General features: G+C 34.7%; 1 protein-coding gene across 3 annotated transcripts in view; it reads left to right on the forward strand.

The window, feature by feature from the left end:
- Positions 1–12881, forward strand: part of CHCHD3 (coiled-coil-helix-coiled-coil-helix domain containing 3) — an 88260-nt gene that overhangs the window by 38729 nt on the left and 36650 nt on the right. The window contains exon 5 of one of the 3 annotated variants that reach the window (XM_072401846.1): positions 12412–12426. The exons of the other annotated variants lie outside the window; for them this stretch is intronic. Within the exon in view, the coding sequence (XP_072257947.1) occupies positions 12412–12426 (15 nt within the window). The remainder of the gene's footprint in view (positions 1–12411; positions 12427–12881) is intronic. 3 annotated transcript variants of the gene reach the window in all.

Here is a 12881-nt window from a genome sequence, read left to right on the forward strand (position 1 = left end):
ATATCTTTAATGGTTTATTTTTTAACTGATTTTTCCCTATATTATGTAAGTATTTATTGTTGGAAGATAACATTTTGTAAACATTTATAATATCTTAAGTTTCCTTGTTCTCCGTAACACTGTACTTATGTATGCTTTTGCAAATCTGTTTTAAGTTTTTCGTAAACCTAAAAATTTAACGAGAATGTAAGATTTTGTTTTCCTCTTCCTATGGTGAAACTAAATGTCCCTTTATACTATATATGCATAACAAAAGTATTTCACTGTCGTTTTAAAGTCATGCAGCTATTTCTTCTGGATAGCATACTTGTTGGAAAATGCTTTAGGACGTCAGCAGTAGTGAGGTACAAAGGTGAAAACGACATCAGCTCGCTGATTACCCTATTTAACTGGCAGTGCACTTATCTTTAACATCTTTGGTGAAAAAATACAAAATACAAATACAAAAAAATACAAAAATACAAATTAGTTTTGTTTACTTACCTCTACAGTGCTCCTAAGGATAAAGATTTCAAGTAAAGCTGTACTAGAAACTTTTGTTAGTAAATAGGGAAATGTCCATGTAATCCTGAAAGCGATGGGGGTACTGCAGTAAGAAAGAAATAGTGGGACCTGGCCTTTCCTTTAGAATTTTAGGTATAACTATAAATTTTCTTTTTTTGCATTTTCTCCTGGAAGATTTTTCCTTCAGATCTTCCAATGGCAGAAGTCAACAGAACCTATCATTTTCTGTCCCACTGAGAATGTACAGAGCAGTGTTCTCCCCAGCCCCTTTTAGCTGGGTGCACCACCCGGCGCTTTTCAGTAACCACCCGGCTGTTTTTATGTGGCTACTGAAGAGTTGGGTCACAATACAGGGGCTGCCACCCGCCTACAATTTCTTCCCACCCGGCTCAAAAAAATTCCTGGGTTGAGCACTGCAGAGCATGAATCTAGTGAACTCCAGTTTAAAACCATAATGTGGCAGGAATGGAACACATCCATTCTTTGCTAACCAAACAGTTATTGAATTAAATTACTTTAGAAGTTACATAAAATATTTCCACTACATAAGGGTAAAATTTTGTTTAGTCAGCTTTTAGCCAAAAATACTGCATATAATTTCTTTTTTTTTTTTTTTGTTACTAGCTGTTTAGCCTGTGCAAATTTTTCTTCTCAAATGACTGCACTTTTCCAGAAATCACTCTTTTAATAAGGTTTCAGTTTCTTTTTTTATTTATTTTTTACTTTGGCTAATAACATAAGTTGTCCGTGCATGTCTTTTAGACATTCTGATTCATGGTTAAATTTCAGAGCTACATCTTAGGCATAGAATGCATTTTTCTGTAGAGCGATATTGGAAATTGATGTGCTTGTCAAGGAGAGTGTGCTTCTGAATTTAGAAATGACTCTCTGAACATACGGAGTAATCACAACTTTTCTAGAGGGTGGTAAGCGAAAGGGAGAATGTATCCATTTGTTACTTCATTTAACCATTCAGTATCATTAATAATTTGTGGCTTGTCTGTTCACTTCTCTGCATTACAGATGATAAACTATGGACAGTTTAATGAATCCTATTTGAATTTCATTTTCATTTTTCTTTTCTGCTAAAGCAGCGTGTTTTGTAAGGTGAAGGGTGCAAACCATCCCCATTTTTATTAGGAGGTGTGATGTACATATATCTTGGTGGTCGTTTTACGTATTATTTAGACTTTTTTCCCAATCCTATTAGGTATAAAACTTTTATTTTTCCTGTGAGGGTCTGTGCTGCATTTTTTGTAGGAAAAGTAATGGAGATTGTGAGAGGGCACTGGATACATTTCAGGGGTTGTTGGGGCCAGGGCCCCTTTCTGTACTAAAATATTAGCTTGGCCATCTCATTTAGGGCCCTTTTTTGTCCCCATTTTGACCCTAAACATAATCCTGTTCTGCCAGCTTTGCCTAAAGTTCCACTTTCAAAATCTTCAATCAGACAGGGCCTTTTTCAATAAAAAAAATATAAAATAGAAAAAAAGACAAAGTCTATTTAAGGCAAAGTCTGTTTTAAGGCCTAAAAATCGGGATCCTCCAAAATGACCATATGTTACAGAGACCAGAAGTAAAGTAAGAACAGAAGCAGGACGTGGCCATCAGTGCAGAATGACTGAGGCTGTGATCTACAGCTCACTTTGGTGCTGGATGGCTATAAATATCGTAGCCGGCGGAACTGTATTAATGTGAATGGTTTGCTTGAGGCTAGTGGGCAAGAAAATCTGAAATTTACTCATACAGCATGCAGGTTGCATTCTCTACTTATGGAGGGGTAGCTTGTTTTTTTCCCTACAGGTTATAGAATGGAGAGGCATTTTCTCCAATTCGATCTAGCCAGAATTGGATGTCTTCAACTTATTACTGTAGAAAATTAATAGTGCATTATAATCTAACTGCTTTGTGTTAGTAAAATACTGACTCAGGATTGTCCTTCAACAAATTAAAGCTTATTACTTTTATGCAGCACTTACATATACCCTCTGTCATATTATATCCTAATCAATAACATTGTTTTACTAATTACTAGAACGACTTTATATGTGGGCTGAATTGCAGTTTTTAAATGTTAGATTATATTAACCAAAGCAGCTAATTGCCAGAAGCGAAACAGCTATCTGGTTTGCTGAAAGGCTTTATCAAAATGTTTGAGCTGTCAGAGCAGCCCAGAATTCTGTCAGTGCTGAGAAGGAAATAATGACATTATAAATACATTTATTATACAGACTGAATTCTTTTAAAATTCATGTGACTGTTATTGCATTACAACTGCACTGTGAGATATGGGTTATTTAATGCACTGAGGCCTAAACAATATTGAGAAATAATTGCACAGGAAATAAAATAAATATATAAATAGGTCAATTTTTTTTTTTTTACAGGTGGTAGTCAGGTGAATATGTACTTCTTTTTGTATGTGGAATACTTTAAGGGGTTAAGGTAGAATTAGCTAATAAGGAGTTTTTTTTGACCATTTGCTGCTGCTGTTTTCATCAGTTTTAATGTTCTTTTTGGTATACGTTTAAATTTGTATTTAGGTTTGAGTCCTTGTGTTTAGGGTTCTCCCTAACTACCCAGCTATCTAAGGCAGCGGTCGCCAACCGGTGATTTGTGGACCATTTGGAAATTGCTGTAAATAAGAGTCAAATGTACATGTCAAAAAACCATGCATTGCAAAATGCCTTATAATGTTATTCAATATGCTACATATTTTGTCAAATCTGTTTTTATGTACTTGGACATAAAAAAACTGCTTTGGAGATGCGGCCTAGTAAAACCGTTTGAATGTGAACTCTGTAGTGCTTAATCCTTTTCATTTCTTTTCCTTTGCTTCCACTAGGGTGAAGCTAATCCACATTTGTAAGTAATACATTACATTTGTTGTTCTTTACTTTTACAATTTTCCCAGCACATCATTTTTACCATTTACTCTCCTTTTTGGAATGGCATAGACTTTATTATTAATTTTCTACTAAAAGATTGGTCTTTTATAGATCCCTTAGGGTCTAAAAGAGCTTTTTAAAACACTGAACGCATCCTACTTCAAAGGGCATGAATTTCTTTTCATCACCAGAAATAAAAGAAGTTTTTCTGTTATTTCTATTTTACATGGTAAGAAAACTATCCCTGCTGTTGGCCTTTTTATTATATCTGTTTGTCAAGCAGTAAATATTCACTAGTTTTGTATCATTGTCCTAAAATTTCAAGGACACTGACAATGCTGATACAGTATTTTTTTTAAATGAAACCTAGAAATATTCAGGTAAAATGATTTATAAAGGACAATCTACAAAAATAGAATTGGTTTTATTTAAAGCTAAACGCTAGAGGTGTGGCTTGATTATTGTGATGTGTGCATACAATCCTAAAGAGCTTTCCCATTGATCTTACTTGCCAGGCAACTGCACATTAATTTTTAGCCATGGCCAGATAGAAGATTTGGATGCCCCTTACTACAAAAACTATATCAGTGATTGGGCATTATATGTTAGCTTGGGTGGCAACTTTGCTAAGTACACATGTGACAATATGGTGCTCATACCAGTGTCATCAAAACAAAGTCTGTTCTCTACTGAGCCCCCTCCAAGGCCATCCTATAGATGCCTTCAAGATAGTCCTGTCCAGTAAAAAGACTGTCAACTAAAATACCACTGCACTGCTAGTTATTGGCATCATTCCACAAAACTCCACTGCTGTGGATCCCAGTGGGCCCTGTGCAATACTTATACTTCAAGGCCACAAGGAGCCTTTATGCCCATTTGCGAGCCCAGCAAATTCCCATGCTTCTGAGCCTTATTTGCCAGTTTGGCTTTCCCTTGACACTGATGGTGACATGTCCTACTTCTGTTCTTACTTCACTTCTGGTCTCTGTAACATATGGTCATTTTGGAGTAAACAGATTTATAGGCCTTAACACAGACATTGCCCTAAAGATCTGACCTGAAAGCCTCTCAGCAGGCAGCATTTCAAGCAATCAAACAGGATATAAGGTAGCAGAAATTAGATGGACTTTGACTCCCTCATATTCTCCTATGTCTTCTTCAAGCAATCACAGAAGTATATTTATTCTATCCAGGGCTGAAGTAAATTGTCCTTTATTCTGTGGAAGGTAATATTCCAATGGGACATTTCCAAGCCAAAACGTAGCTAAAGATTGTTACTTGGAAGATGGTTTTGCATACTCTGCCTAACTGAAGATGAATTCCTAGCAGCTGGTTTAGAGTTCAGGTTCCTGAAACCGGAGATTGCAATTTGCAGCCTTCCACAAAAGAGAGGAAGAGCTTTTTCACATTTTTTAATTCTAAGAGATCCAGCCCTAATGATGGAAGTGATGAGCCTGTTTACTTTTGTTGTACACAGGTGACAAATATTAAAAAGCTGTTGTGTTCTCCTCAAAAGCTCACGCACAAGCTATATTTGACACCTTAGTGATCAGCTTTTCTAAAACTAAAAGGTAACTCGGGTCACAGACAGAAAGTGTGTGCGCTCAAATGGTCCACTGATCATCATTTGCTTGGTTCAGAAGGAAATGACAAAGTTCTGGAATCACTCAAGCTTGACACCTGTTCAACAGTACACGTGACACTTGCCGTATTGCACTATACTGTCTCCTGATCAACGTGGTCCTTTTGTATTAGGAGGAGGAACTGCTTACCATTGTATCAGATTCAGAAATACACTTAGATTGGGACTGTTTTTTTAATAATAATATTGTTGCCTGTGTTCCTGTTTTGGGACTTCAAAACAGCTCCTATCTTTTTGCAGGAGTTCATTTGTGCTTGTTTGTGTTTTAGTTATTTCAGCTCATTTTAAAGCAGCTGTTCAAGTCAGTTTTAGTTTATTCTTCAATAATGTTTTCAATTAACTAGAAATTGATTTACTTTTGTCTGACAGTGGAGAAAGTATGAGATTTCTGCTCACTTATCAACCTAATATATATATAGCCGTAGTATTTTATTTATATTATTTTTAATATATACGTGCCTTTTATTTATTTCTCCAGTGTGAACAACAGGAATGCTAATGTTCTGTTTTATTTGTGTAATGAGAAACCTACCTCTAAGTGCTCTAGCCATGTATATGTTCATGGATGATTTTCTTTAGTTCTATCAGTTATTTTATTTCAGACAATGTATTAAAAAGACAGAAACTGCCACAGTAAGCCATTTTTTTTGTTTGTTTTATTGTAAATAGAGTGCACTTTATTGGACATGTGATTGAACTAACATATCTATGTTACAAGCATTCTTTAGTTGTCATAATAGATTCATTTTGTTAATTTATTGGGAATTTGATATACCTTACTAAGCAGTTCATGCACTTTTTCTTACCGGATGACTCCATGTTATACCGGAATGGAAATCTGCTGCTTGTGTAATGTATGATGATGCAGTTAGGATAGATTGCCATTTGGAACGTTTGACTTTTTGCCCTGAATCATTTGTGTAAATCAGAGTAATGGTCAGAGGGGACTCACTCCTTGACCTTTATGTTTCAGTGGGAAAAGAACTCTGTCTGTAATGACTTGCACATTAGCATGGATTTTTCCAGCAACTGAGCACATCATCATTACAGGATTTTTTTCTAGTTCTTAGCAGATATTTCTGATGTTAGCACATGCTACTTTAATGGCTATAATTTATTGATTTTCTTTAAATGTAAAAAAAAAGTAGTAGTAGTTCGATTGTTTAAATTTCTAATGGTACCTTCCAGCTATTCAGGAATCTCTATTCTATGCAAAACTGATAGATAGCCAAGGAGACAAATAATTAAACTAGGTGCAATTACTGAGATGTCAAGTGTATGAATAGTGAGAATTTCCACAGATGAGTTACATTCAGGTGTAGTTTTAAACTTTGAATGTTATTGGGTACATGTTACACAAAGAAGGGAGATGGAAGGACAGAGTGCACATATATGCTAATTATAAGATCATCCCATATGCCTGGTGCCTATTGTTTCTATTTTTATGCACATTTAACATTTTTATAAACGTTCCATTATATTTTCCCTGTTGCATGTTGTTGTTTTTTTTTTTTTTTTTTTTTTTTTTTTTTTTTTTTTTTTTTTTTTTTTTGTATGTATAGATTTACTTACCTGGTGTACATCAATAAATTATACTTACGTTCTGCTTGTTAGGATTATGTAATTTCCTTTGTCCTAAGCTTTGCCACTGGTTCACGTAAAAGTGCAACTGATACTGAATGATAAATCCCCTAAATACAGCTGATTGTGAATATGCAGCTTCAGTCAAAACGGAAAAGCATGTCCCTGACCAGCAGTTAAATAGGGGAACCATTGGTCTCTGTGGCAGAAGCAGGGATCTCTTTGCAAAGGTCTAACATTCTCCTAATGGGTCAGACCAAAAGCTGTGCAATGTGGAAAGCTCATACTCCTCACTATTTAGAGAGCTATGGCTTTGACTAGACAGGAGGAATGTCAGACCACTGCTTCACTTCTTACAGTGACCTAGGATCACACACTGAAGCATGTTGACATATGGATCTCTTCTAAAGAAACATTTTGCACACTTTTAAAGCAGCTGATTTAACTAAACTAAAATATTTTTTTAAAGCCTACCTCCAAGAAGGAATCAATCAACAATCAAACATATCCTTGCAGGGTACTACAAAAGTAAATGCTAGTTTTTGTTTAGAATGAGATGTAAGAAGGACACTTACCCTATTCAACTCTTGCGGTCTGTCTTTGCATGACTGGTCTTTCACAGCTTCTACTCTTAATGAAAAATGAGTTTTACCTCTTAGTATGATGCTTACATGCTAGGAAAAAAAACAAGTAATCAGACCAAGTTTATTTCCAATTTACCGTGTAAAGGTGAACGCACACTTCATCAATTTTAACCTATTCTTAAAATTTTAAGCAAGAACTGCAGGGAGAAAGCTGTTTATAACTGCCAAAGGATTTGTACTTTTTGACATCCTTTTTTGCAATAAGACCTCTTTACTAGTTGGTAGATGTTGGGTAACAGAAAGTGAAAAGCTGAATTTCAGAACCACGAGGATACATTGGTTACTGAACTTGTTTTTGTAGCTGTTTGCCTGTAGTTTTGTTTTATGACAGAGAACTACTGGAGTACTAATTGACTAATTTTGATGAAATTTCCTATCATACATGGACTTCAGAAGTAACAGCAGGAAACTGGTTGATTGCTATGGGCAAAATGAAATGTTTATTTTGGTACACTACTCTTTAATCAGTTCTTAAAATAAAGATTCCTTCTTTTTCTTCTTTTTTTTTTTTTATTATGTGTTATTGGTAAAAAAATAGTTAATATAAGCACTCTTTGCTTGAATTGTGTTTCTGTTTCTAAAGCAGGAAATCACTTTATCACCTCTGTTCTTGATAAATGTATCAGTAGACAAATTCCTCCCTGTATATATATGAGTGCCATCTTGATAGATGGGACTCCCACATCAAAACCTGTAATCTGATTTATGTAAGGCTCTGCACATGGCAAATCAGATTGCAGAAGATAAGTTATGAGGGACATGCTCTTTGCACTATTGAGTAGTGTTGGTAGACGGCTTAAGTTTATTTACAGACTTAAAACAAAACATTAACATCTCCTGTGCAAATCTTTTTTCTAGCTATTTTATTTTGTTATTGTTTTGCTGATATAAAGTGCCTTTCTAAGCGGAATGTGTTTTTTTTGCTAAGCATATATTTCGACACTGTAAAGATTTCCTAATTTTGTATAAGACGCGTAAAAGATGTTTGTAGTATTAACCATAATGCACCTATTTACTAGAATTAGGAGAACTAGGAGATATGTTAAGTGTTATGTGGGTTTAAGTATTTCTAAAATTATTTTAAACTAATTCCGCCTTTGAGTGAAAATATGATACAGCAGGGCCTGGCAGGAATATATAGCACCTGTTTCTTATCTTGTTCCGACTGTGGCTTCAGAAAGTATTCAGACCCCCTTCACTTTCTTCAGTGCAGCAGAATATTACTATTTTTATTTATTTTTTTTGTACGCTTCATCATATTTGTAATTTTTACCAGTCATGTCTCTCTCTGCAGGCAGTTCCTTTTACCTCATTGCTTGGTTTTTGCTCTGATATACATTGTCAGCTATGAGACTTTCTTTAGAGTTTTGTGTGCCTTTCCAAATCATGTCCAACCAACCTAATTTACCACAGTTGAACTCCAATCAAGGTGGAGAAACATCTCAACAGTGATCAGGAGAAATAGGAGGCACCAAAGATAAATTTCAAATGTTGTTGCAATATGTCTGAATACTTATAATGTAAAAGTGATATTTCAGTTTTGTCCTTTTTAGTAATTTTATCTTTATCCTAAAAAATCATGTTAGACATTCATTAACTTCTGGAGCAAGTTGTGCTTTGATATGCAAAAAGAAACAACTGCAGAGTTTGTCTTGGTCATTAAAGAGTTACACGATGTTGAAGAGCTCAGTCCTTAAGATCACCCACAACCTCAGCTGTTTTTAGCAAAAGATTTCTGCAAATCATGCAAACTGCCCTCCTCCAAGCCCCTGTCCTGCACAGAAGCGCTTGTATCTAGGAGTCCTCTGTATGTTGGATGTCCTTAACCCGGGGAATACCTGTACTTTGAGACACTGACCTGAAACCTGAGCATGCGCACACAAGGGCTGTGCTAGATCAGAACTGTTTACTTTCATACTTTTGTGGAATGGAAAGATCTTGATAATATGTAGGCTACCAGCATTTTCAGAAGATGATCAGTAACCTTCCTAGCGGTAACCCCGAGTGTGACTCTGGGTAGACAAAATGTGCTGAAAGCGGTAACCCCCGAGTCACACTCGGTAGGTAAACCTATGGGAAGTAATAGTAAATACAGCCTTACCTGATCCGCCGGCATCCCGTGCCGTCCATCGCTGTGATCCCTGTCTTCTTCCTCCGGCGTCTTCTGCACATGAGTCACCGGGGAAGTTCCCGGTGAGGTCGGTGGGTGTGTATGTTGCCGGTGGGGTGGGAAATTCAAAATCCATTTGTATTGCATTCAATACAAAAAAACTGTATTAAATGCAATACATTGGATTTTAAAGTGTAAAAGCAGTACATTGTTTTCAAGAACATTTATTTTACAGTATAATAAAATAGTATGAGTATAATATTTATTTATTTTTTTAAATTAAAAATATATATATATTTTTTAATTTATTCAATGTATTATTTTTACATGATTTTGTGTTTCAAACCTGTATTATGCTCATACTATTATACTGTAAAATAAATTTTCATGAAAAACAATGTACCGCTTTTAGATATATAAAACCGGAAAAAAAAAGAACCACTAAGGAGTTTAATATTAACCCTAAATTTTTCTATTCATAACTTTTTTCTCCTAAAAATATAATGACCACTATATCCATTTTGGGCCAGAAAATCATCACAGTAAAACTTCGGACCACCTATTTAAACTAAATATTCATCTTATTTTATCTAAGTGAAACATTATTTTTTAAAAGTTTTAAAGATAAAACAAAGTCAGAGAAATAAAGTTTTTTTCCAGTCTGAGCAGTGGTCATATTAAAATGCAAGAATTCAATTTTGTCCCACATTTAACTTTATCAAAATAAAGCTCAACTCTTCTTATTATTTTTCTGTTTAAAAAGATTCATTAGATTCTACTGGCTATTGATATGAACAGTTAATATTCTTTTTATTGTTATGCAATGTGTGTGTTTTTGGTGCCAGACTATAGTTGTATATCTGTTTTTTTTTTTTGTTTTTTTGTTTTTTGAACTGGCTAAATTTTTTTCTAAGTTACTTAAAATTTTTTTATTTTTTTTATTTTACCTTTAGGCAGCTGATGTTAGATGCTTGGGAATTACCTATGGGTACAAAACTGTAAATGCAAACAGCTAGCATTCCAACCTGTTTTCCCTCCTGTATGCCACCTCTTGCAACAAGAGACTTATCTTAATTGTTTTTTGTAGTAAGAAGAGGCATCATTGAGATATACAGTCAAGTGTTTGAAGTAATAAGTATGTAATTGTACCTGCAGAGGCACCTTTTCGACCTCTTCTGTTGAATCTTCATTGAACAGCTGCACTAATCCGTTTTGAAATGATGCCACCATATATATTTCCTTTAACCCTCCTATTTGTCCAGCTGTGAATTTAAATTGAATTTTTATATATGTATAACCCGTTTCTCTGAGCTACGCACACAATGCTTACTAACTCCTGCTAGGAAAGCACATTCCTTGGTACAGTGTTTTTTTCCCATTCTTTTTTGAAGCAAAATACAGTTGATCCTTTTCCCATGTGCAATTCCCTAAATAAATAAAATACTTTCCTATTGTACACTTGTACTTGGCTTCTTTGGCCTTTTTCATAAAGCTCTTGGTAATCTTCGTTTTGTTTTGTATTGTTCTTTTTTGTTTGTTCTGCAATGTCCTGAAGTTGAAGGTCATCCATGTAACAGCTGCTCCTCTTTCGACCTTTCATGATCTTGACCTTCTCTTCTTGTATATCAGTCAAACCAATCATATGTTCTTTATGTTCCCTGACCTTTGTTTCTTACACTACAAATAGATAGAGTACAACAAAAGACTTTTGGGTATGATCAAGTCAGTGTGTCAGAGAACTGACTTCTTATGAAGTATTTTCTTGAAATTAGCGGTAACAGTTTATAGAATATTAGTTAAAGTACCCTTTGTAAGCACTTTTTTAATTACTTCAATATTACTTTTATAAATACTTTAATCAGTGTTTGTTAAACTCTTAGTACATTAGCAAAGTATACAGATGGTAATTAAACATGCTATATGTTGATTTTTGTGCTGTCCTGTTGTGTAATGAGTTCTGAAATAGTAGAATAATCATTGTAACTAATTTAGTAGGACTATGGCATTTATTGTAGGAAAAAGATTACACAGGAGACACAATATTACTTGATACATATGACAGAAATCACCTGCTGACATTGATTTAGGAATGAAATTGACTTTGTTAAAGTTGTTTTTTTCTATGTTGGTTTCCCCTCAGAGCAATTAATTACTATTAATCACATGGCAAACATAACATAAAACACTATGCAGCATGCAACGATACATGTCACATTTAAATAATCTGCAAAACAAATAAAATTAGTCCCAGGTAACCATAAAAGCTTTCTGCCACTCTGTTCCCCAAGTAGACTTAGTGCTTTTGCAGCATTGGTAGGGATTTGGGGAATTGCAGTTATATCCAGAATATGTTGTGGAAAATCCTCAAATAAATCTACATGAAATTTGGCCCAACTTCTACGTAGTGTATGTCTCCCTACTGTATAGTCTAATACAATGTATGTGTTTTAAAACATATTGGAGGTTATTCAACAGAAAAGCAACAATAGTTTTGCTAAAAAATCTAAGCGTGTCTGGAGTTAAAACAGCATTTCTTAACTAGAACAATACAAAGTAACACCAACAGATGCTCTGTGTAACCTGAAAACAAGGAACTAAACTTGTGTTTCTTAAAATGTTTATCTACTCATATGAATTTTTTAGTTCCCCTTGCATTCAAAATCTTTTAGGTTATCAAATACAATAATGGGTAAAATTCAAGAAAAAAAGCAATTGGAGTGGGAATGGTTGGTGAACTTATAGGTTACAGGATAGCATTGTGGCTTATAAGTGGGGTTGCTTGCCCCCGAACTCTATTTAGGCAAAAAATTTTTTCCTCTTCAAAAGGTTGTCTTTACATTTCCTTTAAACTGTCTTCTCTACAAAATGTGTGGTTTTGCAGCATGCCTTGGGCTCAATTTTTATTACTGAAAAAATGTTTTTTAAAAATGGGTAAATGAATGGTACCAACAACATTTTAAATATTAACAAATAATGAAAATGATCTGACATTTGCAAATCTTTGCATAACATGGTTTTCCTTTTTGTTTTGCAATGCTTCAGGATTTAAATGCGCAAGTGAGTAAATTCTTCTTTGTGTAATGCTCGAAATAACTCTTTTGTCAGATTTGTCAGAGTGTCTTGTAATTTTATTAATCAAACTTTCATAACTGTAATGTTTCACTGCAAAAAATATATAACAGTTGCCTTAACCAGAATACAGAAAATATATTACACCTACCTAAGGTTTTAGGTTTAAATTAGTTACAGCAGTAGAACCTTAGGCCAGCCCATTCCAAAATATTGTTACATGAACTTGGTGCCCAGTTCAAACTGCAGGGTATGTTTTTTTTTTTTCTTTTTTTTATTCTGCCCACAAGTTTTCAGCAGGGTTGTAAACACAGTAATGACTTTTTTGCCAGCAGTCTTTTTCTCAGCATTCCTCACAGCTCTCTCCACTTTCCTTCTAGCCCCTTCTAGATAACCTTTTACCCTGCTACAATATATCTGAAAATTGAAGTGGCAGGACTACA

The sequence above is a fragment of the Pyxicephalus adspersus genome, chromosome 2 (assembly GCF_032062135.1).
Source record: "Pyxicephalus adspersus chromosome 2, UCB_Pads_2.0, whole genome shotgun sequence".
NCBI classification, from domain to species: domain Eukaryota; kingdom Metazoa; phylum Chordata; class Amphibia; order Anura; family Pyxicephalidae; genus Pyxicephalus; species Pyxicephalus adspersus.